Genomic DNA, 24,223 nt, shown 5'->3' with positions numbered 1-24,223 from the left:
CAGATGCGTGCTCACCGGCTGTTAGCCATCTGTCCCCTGCATCATCACAGTGTAGGCTATCGCCACGGTGACAAGACATCTGACAGCTGCACGTCACTCAGATGGTCACTAATTCGACCAACACTCAAATCACATATCAACAGTGTATGGAGGTGTATAATCAAATACAACATTATAACTAACTCATCATGGCTCTGCCACAAAATTAGAAGAGACAATTGCTTTAAAAAAATATATATTTTATGATTAGTTTGTCAGCCACCCATTAAAAAAAAATAATTACGGGCTTAAATAGATTAGTATGAATCCGAAAAGGTTTGACAGCAATACCCAAATAAAATGCAAGTCAGCTGGGAACAGGTTTTTGATGTCCCACTACCTTGGCATCAGGTCTATGAACTGACATATAAAACAACTATTGACACACAAATCCATTCATTTCAATATAAACTATTATATAAAATACTTGCTCCAGAAAGAACGCTCAATATACTGGGCATTGAACAGTCAGCAGATTCTGCCACGTGGAAAGAATAAATCAATAGAACACATTTTCTGGTACTGTTCATCGGTGGCTGTCTTTTGGAGTCAGGTCCAGGAATGGTTGTTATGTCATAATATCAGGGTTCAGATGGACCTGCAAAATGTATTGTTAGGGGGATCTGAATAAACCATGATCAGTCAATGGGAAATATCATTATACTTTTGGGTAAAGTATTTACTATTAGGGCAATATCGATAACAATGTCACAAATAGGAAGGTTCAGGACCCTCGTAAGACATCATAGTGAAATGGAGGGATGTTCTACAAGAGGAAATAGCATGCTGGGAAAGATGGGTTCATCTGTGGATATCGGTGGGTTGGAGTTCAAATCAGAATGAGTGGTGGATTAGCTGCTGTGTGTGAAAATCCAGCACTTGAAGAAAAAGATAATTAGGAATATTTGTATAATTATTTAACTACAAGTAAATAGCTGTAGAAGTATTGTTGTCCGTTAGTTTACTCCGATCAGGGTAGGGATGGTAGGGGGAAGAAAAGTATAGAGACATTTTTACAATAAATGTATATAAAAGGGGGATTACAAATGGTGCAAACAATTAAATTGATAGAACCTACAATCTACACTATATATACAAAAGTATGGGGACACCGCTTCAAATTAGTGGATCGGGCTATTAAAGCCACACACGTTTCTGACAGGTGTATAAAATTGAGCAAACCGCCATGCAATCTCCATAGACAAACATTGGCAGAAGAATGACCTTACTGAAGACTACAGTGACTTTCAACGTGGCACCGTCATAGGACGCCACCATTCCGACAAGTCAGTTCGTCAGATTTCTGCCCTGCTAGAGCGGCCTCATTCAACTGTAAGGGATGTTCTTGTGAAGTTGAAACGTCGAGGAGCAACAATGGCTCAGCCGCAAAGTGGTAGGCCACACAAGATCACAGAACGGGGCCGGCGGGTGCTGAAGCACGTAGCCAGTAAAAATGGTTCGTCCTCGGTTGCAACACTCACTGCCGAGTTCCAAACTGCCACTGGAAGCAACGTCAGCACAATAACTGTTCGTCTGGAGCTTCATGAACTGGGTTTCCATGGCTGAGCAGCTACACACAAGCCTAAGATCATCATGCACAATGCCAAGTGGTGTAAAGCTCAATGTCGTTGGGCCCCCATCTGTCAGTCCGATGGACAAATCTGGGTTTGGTGGATGCCAGGAGAACGCTACCTGCCCCAATGCATAGTGCCAACTGTAAAGTTTGGTGGAGGAGGAATAATGCTCTGGGGCTATTTTTTCATGGTTTTGGCTAGCCCCTTAGTTCCAGTGAAGGGAAATCTTAATTCTACAGCATACAATGACATTCTAGATGATTCTGTGCTTCCAACTTTGTGGCAACAGTTTGGAGAAGGCCCTTTCCCGTTTCAACATGACAATTCCCCCATGCACAAAACGAGGTCCACACAGAAATGGTTGTTTCGAGATCGGTGTGGAAGAACTTGACTGGCCTGAACAGAGCCCTGACCTCAACCCCATCAAACAGCTTTGGGATAAATTGGAACGCCGACCGCGAGCCGGGCCTTATCGCCCAACATCCACACCAAGTGCCCGACCTCTCTAATGCTTGTGGTTGAATGGAAGCAAGCAAATATATCTGAGGAACCACCATAACATGGAGGCAAACAGAAAGAGAGCTAACCTCAGTCACGACAAATTTCAGCTCTCACCATGTGACTGAGACAGGGTGACAGGGGGATGGAGAGAGATAGGAGGGAGAGAGAGAAAGGGAGAGCGAGGGAGCTAAATAGATGGACTGAAAGTGATAGAGACACAGTGGATAGATACAGAGGATAATCAGATGTGGCCTCAGTCATTTATAACCCCTGACCTTGGTTTCCATTGGGAGAGTTATGGGCTGTGTCCCCCTCTAATGTTGCTACACCCACTGGCGGATGGATGGATCGAGGAGAGGTGGGGGTATCAATCTCATTAGGAGGGGTAAAGATATACACCCCTCCCCTCCTCGCCATGTCCTCTACCCGTCAATGTGTCATGGGATTTTGATTTGCATAATTGGATTTTCAGCGCTCTGAGAAAACAGATTATGCTGAGTGTGATTAACATGACATTCTCGCACACCAGCAGTGTCACTGAGCTGTTTGTGTGTGAGGATATGTGTGTGTGTGGAGGAGTTAAGGGGGTGCTACATAGACATGTTTACATAGCCCTGATTATGTCAAGGTAACACAAAGGGATGGCCTATTTCTCAGGCAGGCAGGCAAGGCCGCTCGCTGTGATTCTACGAAATGCCATACAGAGAGGATTGTCAACGAAGGGTAATGACGGTCCCCTACAGCTTCAGCACTGTGGAGACAGACAGCTGTCTCTTTCTCCGAGAGGGAGGTCAGACTGGGGAACTTTGTCAAAACAACGTTCAAAGCCCTCCACGTGGCAGCCCGCCCCCTCCGGCCTACTCTCCACTCCGCTGGGAGACAGACCACCATTAGCCATTAATAGTCATGAACAACCCCGGGGAGTGTGTGGGGAACAGGGAGTAGAGTAGAGAGCTCTGTCAGAGCAGTGCAGAGAATCACCCTGGAGAAAACTAGAGGATCAGCCAAAAGAACCATCCAGAAAATAATCATAATAATACCATGGAAAAATAATCTTTTAGCGGGACAGAAAATGGACTGGAGCAGTGTCTCAAATGGTATCCTGTTCCCTTTATAGTGCACTACGTTTGACGAGAGCCTTATCGGTCCTGGTCAAAATTAGTGGAGCATAAAGGGAATAGGGGGCCATTTGGGACACACTCTGGGAGTTGTTCTGCCCTAATAGGCTATGCAAGTAGAGCAGTGTTTCTTCTATTCTAAAGGGTCTGAGTTGATCTGGTACTAAAATTAGGGCCTCTGTTCAATCAAACCCTGATTATTTACCACATAGTTTACCAACAACCTCCAAGGACCTCCCCCATCGGGAAAGATGACGATGAAGCTCAGAGCAAAGCAACAAAGCCCGAGGAGCACACAGCCTCCCACGGCTAATATAAGGTTGGCTGGGTTGTCCATTGGCAGGAAAGAACAGCTACGTCCGGTAAGACAATGTCCAATATTAAGGTTGTCTCAAGGTATTGTTTGTGGTAGCGCACCTCATGATAAGCTGTAGATCACACTGTCTACCTGGATCATCTATATTTTTCATAGCCGTCAATTTACCACCACAAACCGTCAACGAGCTGTATGAGTGTGGTCTAAGTCAATAAGCAAACAAGGAAATGCTCATCCAGATGCGAGCCTACAAAACGGGCTAAATGCCTTTCATGCTCACTACAAGGCAAGCAACACTGAAGCATGCACGAGAGCACCAGGTGTTCCAGACGACTGTGTGATCACGCTCTCCGTAGCCGATGTGAGCAAGACCTTTAAACAGGTCAACATTCAGACAGATTACCAGGACGTGTACTCCGAGCATGCACGGATCAACTGGCAAGTGCCTTCACTGACAATTTCAAGCTCTCCCTGCCTAATACCTATATATTTCATATGCGTAAGAAAGCGAAGGTAACCTGCCTAAATGACTATCGCCCCGTAGCACTCACGTCGGTAGCCATGAAGTGCTTTGAAAGGCTAGTCATTGCTCACATCAACACCATCATCCCGGAAACCCTAGACCCTCTCCAGTTTGCATACCTCCCCAACAGTTCCACAGATGACGCAATCTCAATCTCACTCCACACTGCCTTTTCCCACCTGGACAAAAGGAACACCTGTGTGAGAATGCTGTTGATTGACTACAGCTCAGCGTTCAACACCATAGTGCCCACAAAGCGCATCACTAAGCTAAGGACCCTGGGACTAAACACCTCCCTCTGCAGTTGGATCCTAGACATCCTGAGGGGCCGCCCCCAGGTGGTAAGAATAGACAACAACACATCTGTCATGCTTATCTTCAGCACGGGGGCCCCTTAAGGGGTGTGTGCTTAGTCCCTCCTGTACTCCCTGTTCACCCACGACTGCGTGGCCAAGCACGACTCCAGCACCATCATTAAGTGTGCTGATGACACTACGCTGGTAGGCCTGATCACTGACAACGATGAGACAGCCTATAGGGAGGTCAGAGACCTGGCAGTGTGGTGCCAGTATAACAACCTCTCCCTCAACGTGAGCAAAACAAAGGAGATGATCGTGGACTACAGGAAACGGAAGGCCGAACACGTCCCCATTCACATCGTCGAGGCTGTAGTGGAGCAGGTCGAGAGTTTCCACATCACCAACAAATGATCATGGTCCAAACACACCAAGGAAGTCCTGAAGACGACAACGCCTTTCCACCCCTCAGGAGACAGAAAAGATTTGACATGGGGTCCCCAGATCCTCAAAAAGTTATACAGCTGCACCATCGAGAGCATCCTGACCGGTTGCATCTGCGCCTGGAATGGCAACAGCTCGGCATCTGACCGTAAGGCACTAAAGAGGGTAGTGCGTCTGGCCCAGTAAATCACTGTGGCCAAGCTTTCTTGCCATCCAGGACCTATATACTAGGCAGTGTCAGAGGAAGGCCCCAAAAATGGTAAAAGACTCCAGTCACCCAAGTCATAGACTGTTCTCTTTTCTACAACAAGGCTAGCTGTACCGGGGCGCCAAGTCCAGGTCCAAAAGGCTTCTTAACAGCTTCTACCCCCAAGCCATAAGACTGCTGAACAGTTAATCAACCACCTGGACTATTTGCATTGACCCCCCCCTCCCCTTCTTTGTTATTACACTGCTGTTACTCACTGTTTATCATCTATGCATAGTCACGTTACCCCTACCTACATGTACATTAACTTGACTAATCTGTACCCCTGCACATTGACTCGGTACTGGTACCCCCTGTATATAGCCTCATGATTGTTATTTTTTAAATGTATATACAGTATATATATATATTTTATTATTATATCCAGTACCAGTCAAAAGGTTGGACACACTTACTCATTCAAGGCTTTTTCTTTATTTTTACTATTTTCTACATTGTAGAATAATAGTGAAGACATCAAAACTATTGAATCATTTAGTAACCAAAACAGTTGGTTATATTTGTTATATTTGAGATTCTTCAAAGTAGCCACCCTTTGGACACACCTACTCATTGGTGTAATATCTTTTTTTACTTTAGTTTACTTTGTAAAACTCTATTCTCTTTGGTTAAGGGCTTGTAAAGTAAGCATTTCACGGTAAGGTCTACACCTGTTGTATTCGGCGCATGTGACATAACATTTGATTTGATTTTGATCAGTGGGTGTTCAGGTTTTTTTTCATAGGGGTTATTGTGGTCTGTTCCAGGACAGCATTAGCAGCCTGCTACTGTCCTGTAGGTACATATGTCTGTGACAACCAGGGCCCTCTAGGCTAAACACTGGGATAGCTGGTACAGACAGTGACAGTGCTGTTGGCGTCTGTGTCTTCTTATGAGTCATATTGTGAGTCAGCCTCTGTGTTCGGACGGTCGTCACTTCCTTGCCTGACATATGGTCCATTCTGTGGGCAACACAGTTGGCTCAGCAGAGAAATGTCAAATGGCTGGGTGATCAATATCCTTATTTCAACATAAGACTTGCTGAAAACCTCGGAAAATACAATTACCCAAACACAAGCCTGTAGTCCAAGATGGCTCAATAACATCACTCAGCAGTCAGCACGCAAGTTCTCCCCCCCTCGCCATGTAGTGTATTGGGCTTGTACACTGATATGGTCTCTAAGCTGTTGAGATCTGATTAGGAAAAATCATTCACTTCAGATCACCTTGAGTAAGACAATCTGGGTTTATGCTCTGTCCCAATATCTACACTAGCATACAGAACACCCAATTTAAATAACCAATTCATGAAATACACTGCTTCATAATAAGTGGCACACCAGTTAGTGACCATGACAATGAGCAGTCTATGGTGACACGGGGCTGGTAGAGAAGCGTTACCTGAGGGTGTGGTGGCCCCCTGCTGGCCAGAGGAGGGAGTGTCCAGGCTCAGTTTCCTCTTGGCTTCCAGGACGGGGTTCTCAAACTGGGTCTTCTGGTTGATATGGCTGCAGTACAGACACAAAAACAGGACACTAGCTGAAGAGCTCAATATACAGTTCATAAACACAGAGAGCAACTATAAATACAGAAAACACTCAGAAATACAGCGTCGAGAAAGGACCAATACACTCGTGTTTAAAAATCGGACGGAAAGTGACACTGACTAAAGGAACGTGAGGCTTTCGTGTTTTCACAGCTTGCTGATCGTTGTTGTCCATCTCCTTTTAGAGATGTGACACCAGTTATCAGTCTCTTCACTTGGCAGCATCTTATAATTGTGTAACAATACAAAAAATATCTTTCTTGATACGTTCTCTTCTATGCTTGTGTCGTGACAAAAACTCCAAACAGGTTCCTGTCTGTTTCCCACTACACTCACAGAACGCAGTGTATTCAAATCCCTGATCCCTATCCAGTCAGGCAAACCTGCACTTTGCATGCACACAAACTGGTACTGTACAGACTATCATCTGTAAACCACAAGCCAAAACAAACGACGCCACAGTGCCCCTGTTGACACACCAGTTTACCTGCTTACCCACTCGACACATTCAGCTGACCTAAGATCAGTGGGATAACCTTATAATCTGACCAGTGTCCATACCTCTGCTCACAATGGCCACGTCGGACTGACCTAGGATCAGGAAAGCAGCCGGTGTGCCTGCTGTTGCCCGTTAGCTGTAGAGCTCTAGCGTTTCGATACCAGATTCCCAGGTCAGCACTTTGTGTTTAAACATCTACTATTCAGAGAGGAGCACCCCCCCCCCCCCAGGTTGCATGTAAAGCAAGGAACGCATCTCATCTGCATAATGCGCTCTAACAGTTGTAGCTCTGAGCCAGTCGTGACTAGCTTTTATAACATGCACAAAACGGATGCCACTCTCGCTCTGCTCCATAAATCAGACGCATGCTGTGTGTGTGAGATACGGGGTGTGTGTGTGTGTGTGACACAGTGTGTGTATGTGTGCCAATTGCTAGTGTATGTGTGTGCCTATTTGTGTGCGTGCCTGTATGTGTTTGGGTGTGTGTGTGTTCATGCGTGTCAATGTGTGTCACTATGTGTACGTGTGCGCGTTTCTAAGAAAAGTATTGTTTGTGCTCTCGTTGGGCATGAGTCACGCTGAGAGCTATCCTCCATATCCAATCAGGGAAGAGAAGCGCTCCTCTGTGACTGAGTGTACTCAGTCCGCTCCTTTGATTACCATGGCTCTTGTTCTGTACTTTAGTTAGGAAATAATGAGCCATTCTGTTCTACTGTATTCATTCAAAACAAAAAGACAGGGAGGGAAGAAAAAATAAATAAATGGTTGTCCCAGTGATTCCTTAGCATAAACAGATTATGTTCATGTAGTCTCCCTCCCTCTCTCGCTCTCCCCCCTACCCCCTCTCTCGCTCTCTCTCTCTGCTCCTATGGGAGGCTATGCTGGGTGAACTCTGAGTGCTGAGTGCCTGTGTGTGTTTCTGAACAGGGTGAGGTCATGCCTGTCACCCCTCCCATGTGCCCCCTGTACCAGGCAGTGGCAACCCTGTAGGGCACAATGGGAAGGCTGTATGGGAAGGCGACTTGTCCTTAGTCCGTCTTGTCACTCTTAATTGTTTGTACAGGTTACATTTGAAAACCACACAGCCTGACAAGTTCAGGTCTGCCTGTCCAGCATCTTTGAAGGATTTCAACCTGGTGTATATAAATCCCAGCTCATGAAACAAAACACGTTATTATCAAATGGCACCATCTTCTAAAAGTCTAACAGTATAACACTATGAAACAACGATAACATACACACTATACACACTTGGATTTAGTACTGTAGATATGTGGTAGTGGTGGAGTAGAGGCCTGAGGGCACAGTGTGTTGTAGATATGTGGTAGTGGTGGAGTAGGGGCCTGAGGGCACATAGTGTGTTGTAGATATGTGATAGTGGTGGAGTAGGGGCCTGAGGGCACATAGTGTGTTGTAGATATGTGGTAGTGGTGGAGTAGGGGCCTGAGGGCACATAGTGTGTTGTAGATATGTGGTAGTGGTGGAGTAGGGGCCTGAGGGCACAGTGTGTTGTAGATATGTGGTAGTGGTGGAGTAGGGGCCTGAGGGCACAGTGTGTTGTAGATATGTGGTAGTGGTGGAGTAGGGGCCTGAGGGCACACCGTGTGTTGTAGATATGTGGTAGTGGTGGAGTAGGGGCCTGAGGGCACACCGTGTGTTGTAGATATGTGGTAGTGGTGGAGTAGGGGCCTGAGGGCACACCGTGTGTTGTAGATATGTGGTAGTGGTGGAGTAGGGGCCTGAGGGCACACCGTGTGTTGTAGATATGTGGTAGTGGTGGAGTAGGGGCCTGAGGGCACATAGTGTGTTGTAGATATGTGGTAGTGGTGGAGTAGGGGCCTGAGGGCACATAGTGTGTTGTAGATATGTGGTAGTGGTGGAGTAGGGGCCCGAGGGCACAGTGTGTTGTAGATATGTGGTAGTGGTGGAGTAGGGGCCTGAGGGCACAGTGTGTTGTAGATATGTGGTAGTGGTGGAGTAGGGGCCTGAGGGCACAGTGTGTTGTAGATATGTGGTAGTGGTGGAGTAGGGGCCTGAGGGCACAGTGTGTTGTAGATATGTGGTAGTGGTGGAGTAGGGGCCTGAGGGCACATAGTGTGTTGTAGATATGTGGTAGTGGTGGAGTAGGGGCCTGAGGGCACATAGTGTGTTGTAGATATGTGGTAGTGGTGGAGTAGGGGCCTGAGGGCACAGTGTGTTGTAGATATGTGGTAGTGGTGGAGTAGGGGCCTGAGGGCACATAGTGTGTTGTAGATATGTGGTAGTGGCGGAGTAGGGGCCTGAGGGCACATAGTGTGTTGTAGATATGTGGTAGTGGTGGAGTAGGGGCCTGAGGGCACATAGTGTGTTGTAGATATGTGGTAGTGGTGGAGTAGGGGCCTGAGGGCACATAGTGTGTTGTAGATATGTGGTAGTGGTGGAGTAGGGGCCTGAGGGCACAGTGTGTTGTAGATATGTGGTAGTGGTAGAGTAGGGGCCTGAGGGCACAGTGTGTTGTAGATATGTGGTAGTGGTGGAGTACTGGCCTGAGGGCACAGTGTACTGTAGATATGTGGTAGTGGTGGAGTAGGGGCCTGAGGGCACAGTGTACTGTAGATATGTGGTAGTGGTGGAGTAGGGGCCTGAGGGCACAGTGTACTGTAGATATGTGGTAGTGGTGGAGTAGGGGCCTGAGGGCACAGTGTACTGTAGATATGTGGTAGTGGTGGAGTAGGGGCCTGAGGGCACAGTGTACTGTAGATATGTGGTAGTGGTGGAGTAGGGGCCTGAGGGCACAGTGTACTGTAGATATGTGGTAGTGGTGGAGTAGGGGCCTGAGGGCACAGTGTACTGTAGATATGTGGTAGTGGTGGAGTAGGGGCCTGAGGGCACAGTGTACTGTAGATATGTGGTAGTGGTGGAGTAGGGGCCTGAGGGCACAGTGTACTGTAGATATGTGGTAGTGGTGGAGTAGGGGCCTGAGGGCACAGTGTACTGTAGATATGTGGTAGTGGTGGAGTAGGGGCCTGAGGACACAGTGTACTGTAGATATGTGGTAGTGGTGGAGTAGGGGCCTGAGGACACATAGTGTGTTGTGAAATCTGTGAATGTATTGTAACGTTTTTTTAAATTGTATAAACTTCTTTAATTTTGCTGGAACGCAGGAAGAGTAGCTGCTGCCTTGGCTAATGGGGATCCTTAATAAATACAAAATACAATATTTACCAAAGCCCATCTGTGCAATCTGGACTGAATAACAGCTAAATAAATAAAAGGGAACCATGCCACAACTCCTGTATAACCACAACATTACATAGAGAAACACTGCACCCAGAAATCACGGGCGGTATACTCACTCAACATAGTAGGTCCCATACTGTGGATCTTCAATCTTCTCCCAGCCATACGGAAGCTCTGCAGGCAAAAGACAGAAGAGGAAGATGCAAATCAGTGTGCTGCTACAGCTTCTGGAACAACGGAGACACAGTCTACACACACAATGAGGCACGCGGTTCTGAATGACAACTCACTGCATGGAACTAAGGATCCAGGGTTGAAACACACCAACTACAAACTACTGAGGGGGCTGCCTTATTTGTCACCGGGTGTTTGGTAGGGGGTAGGGGGAGAGAGCGCAAGAGAGAGCGAGATAGGAAGTAAGGAAATGTGGAGTTATGGCAATCCTGTAAAATAATGGCTTGTCTTCTCCCAGCGGTGTGTGAGTGGAATCTGGAGTGCGTGCTGTCCTGTGACGAACACATGCAGGGGGAAAGAGTGCTTCACGCAAGAGGGGACTGTGGAATTGCCTTTTTGGAGATACAGTGCTGATGAGCTCTCTGCAGGTCTCCCACAAGCCATTAGGGGACAGGGGGCAGGCTGGGTAATGTAGTGTGTCACCGCATCGCTGGGGCCTGCAGGGCCATGTTTAGCTGTTTACAGTACTGTCGGTCTTGTCTACATGTCACAAGCCTGCAGCGGCATACAGGATCCCCACTTATAGTTCTGTCTAATGGGCTGCATTGAGATTATGGACAGTAACGTGTGTGCGTGTGTTCATTTTTTAAATTGTACCTTTATTTAATTAAGCAAGTCAGCTAAGAACTAATCCTTATTTTCAATGACGGCCTAGGAACGGTGGGTTAACTGCCTTGTTCAGGGGCAGGACGACAGATTTGTACCTTGTCAGCTCGGGGATTCGATCTTGCAACCTTTCGGTTACGAGTCCAACGCTCTAACCACTAGGCTACCTTCCGTGTGTGTCGGGAGAGTGCCACCTTGCTGCAAGATGCTTGTGTAAGAACTGGTATTCTACACCGTCTGTGTGTGAGAACCAGTGTGTGTGTGGTCTTGTTCCTCTTTCCTCGTGGGGACTTGAAACGTACCCTGTAAGGATAATAAAACAAGGACAATCCTCCCCCGCGTGGACATTTCCCACATCTTCATGAGGATAAAGGGGATTTTAAACTTAGCGGTTAGGTTTAGGGTTACAATTACGGTTATAATTAGGGTTAGGAGTTTGGTTTAGGGGTTAAGGTTAGGTTTAGGGGCTAGGGAAAATAGCATTTTGAAAGGAAATATATTTTAAGTCCTCAAAAGGAGAGAAGAACAAGTGTGTGATTCTCACCTCCATCCTCACACTTCTCCGGGGGCTTGGCCTTCTTGGCCAGCCTGGGGTCCAGCCAGGTAGTGGTCTTGGTGTTGTGACTGTGGGGACAGAGAGGCACGACTTTACACGCTGAGCAAAAACCGTCACTAGGTGAAGTATAGATATTCTAGAAGAAAAAGAAACGCACACCTATTAAGACGAGGTGCTGGCTAGCGGAATAGAAACTTGATAATAAAAGAGAGCCGCACACTCTAGGAGCTCAGATGCAAACATTTCATTACCAACGTTTCGACAGCCAAGCTGTCTTCATCAGGGTATAATCACAAACACTGCGGGATGACTTGTTTATATAGTGTCAAAAGACACAGGTGTCTGTAATCATGGCCAAGAGTGGCCTAATATCATTGGTTAATAATCAAATATTAAAATGTCATACAAAGAACAGCATACAAACAACAAATGGATAGCATACGATCATAGATTAATTTGACTACACAAGCTTACAAACAATAACAATGGCAAAGTCACAATAATCACAAGAATGGCTTCAGATCAAAGTCTACGTTGAGACCGAAGGGCGCAAGGGTCTCTAAATTAAAGATCCAGGCAGCCTCTCGTTTCTAACAATAAATTATCAAGGTCACCCCCTCTCCTAGGGAGGGTGACATGTTCAATGCTAATATAACGCAGAGACGAAATCGAGTGGCCTGCCTCCAAGAAGTGGGCCGCAACTGGGTAAGTAAAGTTTTTACACCTAATGGTGCTACGATGCTCTGAGATACGTACTTTTAATTCGCGCTTTGTTTTACCTACATAATTTACCACAAGGACAAGTTATAAGATAAATAACTGCCTTAGTGGAGCACGTAATAACACCTTTTATTGGGATTGATTTCCCTGCTTGTGGGTGTTTGAAGGATCTACATTTATAAGTGCCATTGCATTGAGCACAGCCATTACATTTGTAATTTCCATCTAGTAGGGGCGCAAATAGACGTTGTTCAGGAATATCTTGGGGTGGTAAATCAGAGTTTACCAATTGGTCTCAGATTTCTGCCCCGCGAGAATACAACCAGGGGAAGGTCCGAAAACACATTACCGAGACTATCATCGGATTTTAGGATGTGCCAATGTTTGTGAACAATTCCCTTAATTTGTTCAGAGCACTTTGAATAGCGGGTTGTTAGAACGCAAGAATACGTCTTTTTGCGAGACTGACCTTGAAAAAGGTCATGTCTCGTTTTGTTTTGAATTTTCTCAATGGCAATATTAATATTAAAGTATAGATATTCACCAAACCACTGGACCCTCGTCCTCCCTCACCATTCTGCCAAACCCCAAACAAATCAAACTAAAAGACCCTTTCAAATCACAACCTTCTGAAGTCACAACCTTCTGAAGTCACAACCTTCTGAAGTCACAACCTTCTGAAGTCACAACCTTCTGAAGTCAGAAGTCACAACCTTCTGAAGTCACAACCTTCTGAAGTCAGAAGTCACAACCTTCTGAAGTCACAACCTTCTGAAGTCAGAAGTCACAACCTTCTGAAGTCACAACCTTCTGAAGTCACAACCTTCTGAAGTCACAACCTTCTGAAGTCACAACCTTCTGAAGTCACAACCTTCTGAAGTCACAACCTTCTGAAGTCACAACCTTCTGAAGTCACAACCTTCTGAAGTCAGTTTTTCACAATTCCTGACATTTAATCCAAGTAAAAATCCACTGTTTTAGGTCAGTTAGGATCACCACTCTATTTTAAGAATATGAAATGCCAGAATAAAAGTAGAGAGAATGATTTATTTCAGCATCACATTCCCAGTGGGTCAGAAGTTTACATACACTCAATTAGTATTTGGCAGCTTTGCATCTAAATTGTTTAACTTGGGTCAAACGTTTCAGGTAGCCTTCCACAAGCTTCCCACAATAAGTTGGGTGAATTTTGGCCCATTCCTCCTGACAGTTGGTGTAACTGAGTCAGGTTTGTTGGCCTCCTTGTTCGCACATGCTTTTTCAGTTCTGCCCACAAATTTTATATAGGATTGAGGTCAGGTCTTTGTGATGGCCACTCCAATACCTTGACTTTGTTGTCCTTAAGCCATTTTGCCACAACTTTGGAAGTATGCTTGGGGTCATTGTCCATTTGTAAGACCCATTTGCGACCAAGCGTTAACTTCCTGACTGCTGTCTTGAGATGTTGCTTCAATTTATCCACATAATTTTCCATCCTCATGATGCCATCTATTTTGTGAAGTGCACCAGTCCCTCCTGCAGCAAAGCACCCCCACAACATGATGCTGCCACTCCCATGCTTCACGGTTGGGATGGTGTTCTTCGGCTTGCAAGCCTCCCCATTTTCCCTCCAAATATAACGATGGTCATTACGGCCAAACAGTTCTATTTTTGTTTCATCAGACCAGAGGACATTTCTCACAAAAGTACGATCTTTGTCCCCATGTGCAGTTGCAAACCGTAGACTGGCTTTTTTTTATGGCGGTTTTGGAGCAGTGGCTTCTTCCTTGCTGAGCGGCCTTTCAGGTTATGTTGATATAGGACTCGTTTTACTGTGGATATAGATACTTTTGTACCTGTTTCCTCCAGCATCTTCACAAGGTCATTTGCTGTTGTTCTGGGATTGATTTGCACTTTTCACACCAAAGTACGTTAATCGCTAGGAGACAGAACCTGTGGTATGTGGTATGACAGCTGCGTGGTCCCATGGTGTTTATACTTGCGTACTATTGTTTGTACAGATGAACGTGGTACCTTCAGGAGTTTGGAAATTGTTCCCAAGGATGAATCAGACTTATGGAGGTCTACAATTTGTTTTCTGAGGTCTTGGCTGATTTCTTTTGATTCTCCCATGATGTCAAGCAAGGAGGCACTGAGTTTGAAGGTAGGCCTTGAAATACATCCACAGGTACACTTCCAATTGACTCAAATTAAGTCAGTCAATTAGCCTATCAGAAGCTTCTAAAGCCATGCCATGCCATTTTCTGGAATTTTCCAAGCTGTTTAAAGGCACAGTCAACTTAGTGTATGTAAACTTCTGACCCACTGGAATTGTGATACAGTGAATTAGAAGTGAAATAATCTGTCTATAAACAGTTGCTGGAAAAATGACTTGTGTCATCCACAAAGTAGAAGTCCTAACTGACTTGCCAAAAACTATAGTTTGTTAACAAGACATTTGTGGAGTGGTTGAAAAATGAGTTTTAATGACTCCAACATAAGTGTATGTAAACTTCCGACTTCAACTGTATGTCGTTATTTTGGAATCAAGAGGCTCTTTGAGGGAGAAATGGAGGGAGGTATGACAAAGGTAGCCAGCACAGAAAAGAGGGAGATGGGTCGTCTGAGGGAGAGGGAGGGATGGAGGGAGAGAAGTATTCAGAGCAGAGCAGAGGCAGACAGGCCCTCAGAGGGAGAAATTGCAGGAGGGAATGAGGAAGAGAGGGGGGAAGAGACAGGGAGAGAGAGAGTTAGAGCAGAGAGCAGATGCAGACATCTTGCAGAAAGCAGAGAGGAGAGAGAGAGCAGGCCTTTGGGAGCGTTCCATTTGTCCAATTGTTTCTCCTGTTTCTCTTGCTCAGAGAGAATGAGCTATTGATTTTAGGCCGGCTACAGCACCTGGCTCTGACTTCTGTATGCTGTGTGAGCCACACAAACAGAACAGACTGGTAAACAACGAAGGGAGGGGGAGAGGGCCAACGCTTTCAGCCCAAGCCCAGCACCACGACATCAAACACAGGAAAACAATACACCTGTACTCTAGACACCAGATAGGTTAATATAATTAATCATTTCACAAATCCTATCCCATAATTACAATAATACTATTGTTCACTTTCAAATCGCTGTACTGTGAGCCGCAGAAAAACAAGTTGGACTCCGGATCGACAAGTGTAACACCGAAACTATTCTCTGTACAAACAAATCACCATCCCTCTTTGAAAACTACCTCTCTCTACTACTAGCATCACCAACACCACCCTGGCACTGTACTGGAGTCGAGAACCAGAAGACCAGTACTTACTCTATGAAGTAGACCATGCCCGTCTCTGTGTAGGCCATCTCCCAGGTCTTGGGCAGGGGCTCCTGGCTCTCGTCGTGTGGTAAGGTGTTCCAAGTCCTGAAGTCCATAGCCCCACTACTGGACTGGTTATAGCTGGGTACCGTCTTCCGCCACTCCTGCCCAGCCTTGTCCTTGTGCTCTGCGTGGGTGGCCACGGAGGGAGAGAGGGACAGGGACAGGGAAAATGGGAGAGAGAAGGGTGGTGAGCGTGTGGAGGCAGCATGAGGAACCCTGTGAGCTCCCTGCATTTCTCTTTGCTCCTGCTACTGCCGTGCTGCTGCCCTGGACAGACTGTGGGCTCTAGACTGTTACACACAGCACAGAGGGGAGGGAGAGAGAGGACAGGGAGGGGAGAGGGAGGGAGGGAGAGGGAGGGAGAGGGGAGGGAGAGGACAGGGAGGGAGAGGACAGGGAGGGGAGCGGGAGGGAGAGGGGAGGGAGAGGACAGGGAGGGGAGAGGGAGGGAGAGAGAAAGAGAGGGTAGAGAGAGAGAAAGAGAGGGTAGAGAGCGAGAAAGAGAGGGTAGAGAGAGAGAAAGAGAGGGTAGAGAGAGAGAAAGAGAGGGTAGAGAGAGAAAGAGGGTAGAGAGAGAAAGAGAGGGTAGAGAGAGAGAAAGAGAGGGTAGAAAGAGAAAGAGAGGGTAGAGAGAGAAAGAGAGGGTAGAGAGAGAAAGAGAGGGTAGAGAGAGAAAGAGAGGGTAGAGAGATACAAAGAGAGAGAGAGAGACAGAGAAAAGGTGGGCGAGCGAGAGAGAAAGAGCGAGCGAGACGGAAGCGCAGCAAGTGTGCCACAGGATTTGCATGTCAGCAGTGATGTTCTGGAGTGCGAGCGGCTAGCGGGCAGCAATGGGTAGAGCTGACCTAAACTACGCTTCAGCCCTACCCAGCACAGAGCTCAGAGCCCAGACCTTATTAGCATCACACAGCCCAGCCCTGTGTGTGTGTGTGTGTGTGTGTGCTCTTATCTCCAGGTTTATATTTGCATGCCTCTGACCTAACTCGTTAATGTATTCAGTGCTCAGACCTGTTTTTCCTGATCTGAATGGAGGCAGAAAACAGCACGTAAAAAGATGAACGTAAGGAGCTACTGCCAGTAGTGCAGTGCCCGGCATATTTACATATAAAGAGAAGGAGCTCTTCATGCTGGAGGCATGGAGGCAATGGAGGGCTCCTTTGTAACGTCAACAATAGAATGCACATAATATCTATCCCCCTCCTGCAGAAACGTGAGGAAGAAGAAGCTTCCTGGCGTGTGTGCGTGCAGACCCTGAAGTGATGAGTGTGTCGTCTCGATGTATAAACGTCGTCAGTCATTGAACAGTCCAAAGGTTTTATCAAAACAGCCTGAACGACTCAGTCTACAAGCCTGGCTTCAAGACCTAATAGTATTGTTTGATGCTTGTACAATATGTCTTCGCACCCTTTGGCTAAATGATTGAATTACCTACATCTACAGTAGAAGTCGGAAGTTTACATACACTTAGGTTGGAGTCATTAAAAAACTTCTACACATTTCTTGTGAACATGCTATAATTTTGGCAAGTCGGTTAGGACATCTACTTTGTGCATGACAAGTAATTTTTCCATCAATTGTTTACAGACAGATTATTCCACAAACTCAGTGCCTCCTTGCCTGACATCATGGGAGAATCAAAAGAAATCAGCCAAGACCTCAGAAAACAAATTGTAGACCTCCATAAGTCTGATTCATCCTTGGGAACAATTTCCAAACTCCTGAAGGTACCACGTTCATCTGTACAAACAATAGTACGCAAGTATAAACACCATGGGACCACGCAGCTGTCATACCACTCAGGAAGGAGACAGGTTCTGTCTCCTAGCGATTAACGTACTATGGTGTGAAAAGTGCAAATCAATCCCAGAACAACAGCAAATGACCTTGTGAAGATGCTGGAGGAAACAGGTACAAAAGTATCTATATCCACAGTAAAACGAGTCCTATATCGACATAACCTGAAAGGCCGCTCAGCAAGGAAGAAGCCACTGCTTCAAAACCGCCATAAAAAAGCCAGACTACGGTTTGCAACTGCACATGGGGACAAAGATCGTACTTTTGGGAGAAATTTCCTCTAGTCTGATGAAACAAAAATAGAACTGTTTGGCCATAATGACCATTGTTATGTTTGGAGGAAAAAGGGGGAAGCTTGCAAGCCGAAGAACATATCCCAACCGTGATGCACAGTGGTGGCAGCATCATGTTGTGGGGGTGCTTTGCTGCAGGAGGGACTGGTGCACTTCACAAAATAGATGGCTCATGAGGCTGGAAAATTATGAGGAAATATTGAAGCAACATCTCAAGACAGCAGTCAGGAAGTTAAAGCTTGGTCGCAAATGGGTATTCCAAATGAACAATGACCCCAAGCATACTTCCAAAGTTGTGGCAAAATGGCTTAAGGACAACACAGTCAAGGTATTGGAGTGGCCATCACAAAGCCTGACCTCAATCCTATATAGAATTTGTGGGCAGAACTGAAAAAGCTTGTGCGAGCAAGGAGGCCTATAAACCTGACTCAGTTACACCAGCTCTGTCAGGAGGAATGGGCCAAAATTCACCCAACTTATTGTGGGAAGCTTGTGGAATGCTACCCGAAACGTTTGGCCCAAGTCAAACAATTTAGAGGCAATGCTACCAAATACTAATTGAGTGTGTGTAATCTTCTGACCCACTGGGAATGTGATGAAATAAATAAATGCTGAAATAAATCATTCTCTCTACTTTTCTTCTGGCATTTCACATTCTTAAAATAAAGTGGTGATCCTAACTGACCTAAAACAGGGAATTTGTACTAGGATTAAATGTCAGGAATCATGAAAAACTGAGTTGAAATGTATTTGGCTAAGGTTTATGTAAACCACATCCTTCTCCCTGCTACTTCGATGGGAAAACAAAGCCATTGTGGAAAAGGCATCCATTCAATCAAGAGGCTGAAGCACCAGGGATAGATCGGTGACGTGGGTATGATGCACTACATAGGTAAAGGTAGAGCTGTGTCTCTTTCATGAAGAAAATACCCCACAGTGGAAAGACACAGAAGTGTTCTCTTCATCCCACGCATTGACCCATTGTTGTGTGTGTCCAAGGCCAGAGAGATGGTGTGCATTGGAACAGCTCAGTCCTGCACGCCACACTCATGTGGCTTTCTTTCTGCGGAGTCCCTGGCCTGTCTAACTGTTCTTAGACCTATGCTTCAGTCCCTTGGCACTTGAACGCCAAGGTCGTGGGTTCGATTCCTTCTGGGGCCACCCATACCAAAAACAAATGCATGCCAGATTAAATCGCTTTGGAAAAAAGGGTCAGTTTAAATGGCATATATTTAATTCTTATTTTCATGCATTCAGAAACAGTCTTAGAGTAGAAGCGCTGATATAGGATCCGTTTGTCTTTGAGATTGTGATGAATAAGATTATATGGACAGCGGGAACCTGATCCTAGATCAGCAACACCTACACCGAGACACTTTATGAATAAGGGCCCATGCCTCGGCGACTTAACTCTACTCAGAACTGTGTTTAGCCTTCCTGCCCTCAGGGCCTGCCCAAGGCACCTCTAATATGCCTGATTACAACTGAGACATTTTAAATCAGGCAGAGAGAGGACGGCCTTGGTGCCCTGCTGCAGGCAAGACCCTAAGGGGCCCATGGCACCAAACAGACTGACTGTCTAACGGACAGGAGGGCTACATTGTCCTCTCTCTCTCTCGGTCATTGGCACCATTCAGACTTGGGGTGGGGGAGTGCCCTTCAGACGGGGCCAGGGTGAGCCAGAAAGAGGACACGGGGCTATGGTCAGAAGCTAGGCAGGGTGTTCCAAACCAAACAGGGGACAGCTGTGCTGTGGGAGCAGAGAGGAACACGCCAGCTGGAAGTTCTCCAAGCCCAGAGGAGAGACACTACCGGGGGAGCCTGGAGGGCAAATGGGAACACAGGCAGATGCTGCTCCAGGGACAGAGAAAAGGGAGAGATGGAACTGGTCATATTGTGTCCACTCACTACTCATCCATTATACCTTCCATTTCTTTCATCGGATGAGAGTGGTGCATTTCTCTGGAATGGTTCACCCCGAATGGTTTGTGATGGCTGAACTTGAAAAACTAAAATGTGACTAGTTTGTAGGGCTGGGAATTGCCAGGAACATCACTTTATGAAAATGATCACGCTACATAGGTGCCGATATAATATGTATTGTGATTCTCACGATTCTATATGTATTGCAATACCGAATCAGTACTGCAGTTTTTTTTATACAAAACACATTAATATTATTACTCTTTTCTTTTCTCTATTACTCTTTTTATTTTAATATTATATTTTAGATACAAAAACAACATTGCGATATCTAACTGCATCAACCCCCCCCCCCCTCACTACCAGTTTGATAAATGCTGTCTATTCTCAACCCTTTGTGAATAACAACCCTTGGCACTTTGTTTCTGAATTTGTTTACGGTACATGTGAGAGGATACCGTAAACCAGGGATTTCTACATTATTGATCTAGCTAGATGGAGAAGCATACGACTACTTCACTTTGTAGCGTTCGGATTTAAAAGTGTCCTTCTGTAAAGAACAGATCATTCTGGGGTGTCCTCTTTGGGGGAAAGAGGGAATGAGTGTGAAGGGTGGAGGGAATGAGTGTGAAGGGTAGAGGGAATGAGTGTGAAGGGTAGAGGGAATGAGTGTGAAGGGTAGAGGGAATGAGTGTGAAGGGTAGAGGGAATGAGTGTGAAGGGTGTAGGGAATGAGTGTGAAGGGTGTAGGGAATGAGTGTGAAGGGTGTAGGGAATGAGTGTGAAGGGTGGAGGGAATGAGTGTGAAGGGTGGAGGGAATGAGTGTGAAGGGTGGAGGGAATGAGTGTGAAGGGTGGAGGGAATGAGTGTGAAGGGTGGGTCAGTTTGTTATATCTGGAGTACTTCTCCTGTCCTATTCGGTGTCCTGTGTGAATCTAAGTGTGCGTTCTCTAATTCTCTCCTTCTCTTTCCTTCTCTCTCTCGGAGGACCTGAGCCCTAGGACCATGCCCCAGGACTACCTGACATGATGACTCCTTGCTGTCCCCAGTCCACCTGGCCGTGCTGCTGCTCCAGTTTCAACTGTTCTGCCTTATTATTATTCGACCATGCTGGTCATTTATGAACATTTGAACATCTTGGCCATGTTCTGTTATAATCTCCACCCGGCACAGCCAGAAGAGGACTGGCCACCCCACATAGCCTGGTTCCTCTCTAGGTTTCTTCCTAGGTTTTGGCCTTTCTAGGGAGTTTTTCCTAGCCACCGTGCTTCTACACCTGCATTGCTTGCTGTTTGGGGTTTTGTGTGGAGGGAATGAGTGTGGAGGGAATGAGTGTGGAGGGAATGAGTGTGGAGGGAATGAGTATGACGGGGAAAGAAGCCCTCTCTCATCCCTCTTTCTCTCATTTTGGGCAGCGCGGTCAGCTATTGTTGAGCCAGAACAAATCGATCTCCGACACAGTGAAAGAGACTGAATGTACAAGCAAACATGGCTCCCTGTGGTGTTGCCATCGGTTGAATGGTTTATTAGCCGTGTTTAATACAACATCAATGCTGTGGACGGTCAGCTTGAGGCAGTTGAGAGGATGGGAACATGTTGTCGCAGGACAGCGTGGGCATCTCACCTGTGAGCCCGTTGACCATTGGAGACCGCTCTCTCTCCTCCTCGTCCTCCTCCTCGGGGGCTGCGCTGTCCTTCCTGTCCATCTTGCTGACGGAGGTGGTGCGCTTCCTCTGGACCTCGGTGTCAAACTCCTCATCAAACAGCACCTGATCCACCAGGTCAGGGTGCACCGGGCTGGGCTCCGCTGGGGGCTTGGGCGTCCCGTAGTAGTTGCCTGGTAGAGAACACACACACACAGTTTATACTCTGTATGTCAACACTCGGATGGGAATTGATTCCCCTCGGAACATTATGCCATGCCTGACAAGAGCGTAGGCTCGCTCCCTCTCTTTCTGTCCCGTTCTCTCCTTCCCTATCTCTCGTCATATTTACTGCAGTGCTGGGCTGGAGTGGGCTCCCCAGAGCCCCGTGGCAGTAGCCTTTATCCAGGACAGACCCGAGCGAAAGAGCTTCTTGGCGCTATTAGCTGTGTTTTATTGTCCTATGCTGTGGCGCCCGGGGCCAAAACAGCATGAATCCCCTCTGCGAGGAGAGGAAAACTCTACTGTGGGGAAATTGACCCAATTTCTTCACTTCTTCCAACTCTCTACTTCCAGCTAACCAGACAGAATAATATAAAGAAAGAGAGGAATGAGGGGGGAGGGGGGAACAGCAAGTCAGGAAGCTATATAAATATTGATTCATTTTGCTGTTCCCTCAGCTCCCTGGGAAGCCAGTCCTCCAGTGCCGTTGACAGTAGAGTAGACGGCAACACTAAATCCTGTAGTTTAAAAGCACTGGAGTTTCCCAGGCTATCTGGGAGTGTTGGATTACAGCTGAACGTACCATAGAGAGTTATCACATGTGGAGAAACATCTCAAAGCTCCAGCGGTCGATCAGCTGAGCCGACGAGACATTTTAGTCAGCTTGCAGCAATTCCCGGCTCATCTCATGGGAATTTAACATACCCTAATATCTAAGAGTAGGAGCACGCTCAGTGTTTAATGACTATACTGTAGTATTTTGTTGCGAAACATCCCTAGACCAGACCTCCACAGCCAAATGAAAGAGGTAATTATGCTAAATCATGATCATTATTAAGTTATTAACAGACATGGCTAACATTCATTGGGAACACGGCACCATTAGCATGGGGTTGGATGTCAAAACCAAAACATCCACATTGTTTTTAGACAGAGACCCTTGGCTCGCTCTTTAATTTATTCATAATTGGAAAGCCTCATTTGAATTAATTACACCCTGTATTAGCTTATTTAAAGAATGGGAGAGAAAGACTAGAGGGGGTTTGTGAATTAAAACTCATTAAGCTACCCTCTCAACTCCACACAACCCTATGTTCTTTTGCTGTACATAATGCAGTAAGTTTAATATCTCAATCAAGTCATTTTGTGTAGAGTAAATGGCCCAGCCGCTGTCGAGTAATACAATACACAACTTGACTATTTGCCGGTCTCAATCGGTCCGTCTGTGACAGGGAGTAGAGGCTCTGAGAAGGGAGGCAGGAGTCGTCTTACCGTCTGTGTGACTCACACCTTCTCTCCCTGTATCTCTCTTCTCTGCACTGTTCCGTGACCCTGGAGATGCATCCAAACAGCCCCTAGTCTGAGCCCCTGCTGGCTACAGGTTTATTAGCTATCGGATGACACACAAAACCCAGCGGCACAACGCTGAGAAACAAAGGGATCAACACACCTTTTCCTTAAACAGACACCCAACCGATCCATCCTGATCCATTCTCCCTCTCTCCCCCATCTCCCCCATCTCCCACTGCCGACATGCAGCCGATCAATTTGCATTTGTCAAAAGACAGCTTCATTATGCCTCAGCACGGTGAGCACGATGAAGATGAAAGATAGGAGGCTTTCTTTAATCCAGACCTGTCACCACACAGCCCAGTCATCTCCCTCTCTCTCCTCCTACTTCCCATGTGCGCTCGCCCACTCGCTCTCTCCATCTCCCTCCCCACCATTCGCTCTCCCCATCTCCCTCTCCCCGCCTCCCTCTCCCCCTGCCTCCCTCTCCCCCTGCCTCCCTCTCCCCCTGCCTCCCTCCATCTCTCAGGCCCAGTGGTGCGTGATTAATAGCTCATAAACACCGCTCTCCTAGTCTCTGATTAATGTGCATTAGTGAACACAGATAGGAAGAGAGGAAGGGGGAACAGGAAGAGAGGATGGGGGGGACAGAGGGAGGGGATAGGAAGAGGGGATAGGAAGAGAGGAAGGGGGAATAGGGAGCGAGGAAGGAGGAATAGGGAGCGAGGAAGGGGGAATAGAGATTTGTAACAGTATCACCATTCATCTGAAGGGAATACGTGGGATGTGCCAGGAGACGGGTGTGTGTGCGTGTTAACTAAGGTAGGTACTAGGCAGAGGGTGCGGACAGCTAGAAACCCACAGTCTCTAGCTGTGTGAACATGAGATCGTAGCAAGACGGACCCGTGAGCATAATGACGGCAACAAACGAACAGGACAGGATACAGGAGGGTCTTTCAGGCTGTTCGACGACTATTTTACATTTCAGCCATAGAACGTGTACAACCAACCTCATCAACACTACTCGACAGCCCCAGGCCGACAGAGACGACATGTTAATTCCAGTTCAGTCAGGCCAGCTTTCACATACACTATGCAGCTGGTAAAGCGCTACTCTGTACAACTGGTGGGAGACATGACCTTTCAACCTTCCCTTTCGTTCCTTATCCATGACCAGGCTGTGTGGGTCCAGTCCCAGGCGGATCCAGGGCTGAAATATGCAGCAGGGCCTGGGCCATGGTACTCAGCGGTACTGTATTGTAGTGTGGAGAAGTCATGCCAT

General features: G+C 46.7%; 1 protein-coding gene across 3 annotated transcripts in view; it reads right to left on the bottom strand.

Moving 5' to 3' along the window:
- LOC109869451 (membrane-associated guanylate kinase, WW and PDZ domain-containing protein 3) overlaps positions 1–24,223 on the bottom strand; it is a 187,238-nt gene that overhangs the window by 15,747 nt on the left and 147,268 nt on the right. For 2 of the 3 annotated variants that reach the window (XM_031803530.1, XM_031803532.1), the window contains exons 4-8: positions 21,411–21,623; positions 15,722–15,899; positions 11,707–11,786; positions 10,439–10,496; positions 6,460–6,566 (exon numbers count right to left, since the gene is read on the bottom strand). In XM_031803530.1, the coding sequence (XP_031659390.1) occupies positions 6,460–6,566; positions 10,439–10,496; positions 11,707–11,786; positions 15,722–15,899; positions 21,411–21,623 (636 nt within the window). The remainder of the gene's footprint in view (positions 1–6,459; positions 6,567–10,438; positions 10,497–11,706; positions 11,787–15,721; positions 15,900–21,410; positions 21,624–24,223) is intronic. The other variant, XM_031803531.1, reaches the window with a different exon arrangement.

Source organism: Oncorhynchus kisutch, linkage group LG24, assembly GCF_002021735.2.
Source record: "Oncorhynchus kisutch isolate 150728-3 linkage group LG24, Okis_V2, whole genome shotgun sequence".
Classification (NCBI taxonomy): domain Eukaryota; kingdom Metazoa; phylum Chordata; class Actinopteri; order Salmoniformes; family Salmonidae; genus Oncorhynchus; species Oncorhynchus kisutch.
Note: the sequence above shows the minus strand (reverse complement) of the source record. Positions and strands in the feature narration are given on the sequence as shown.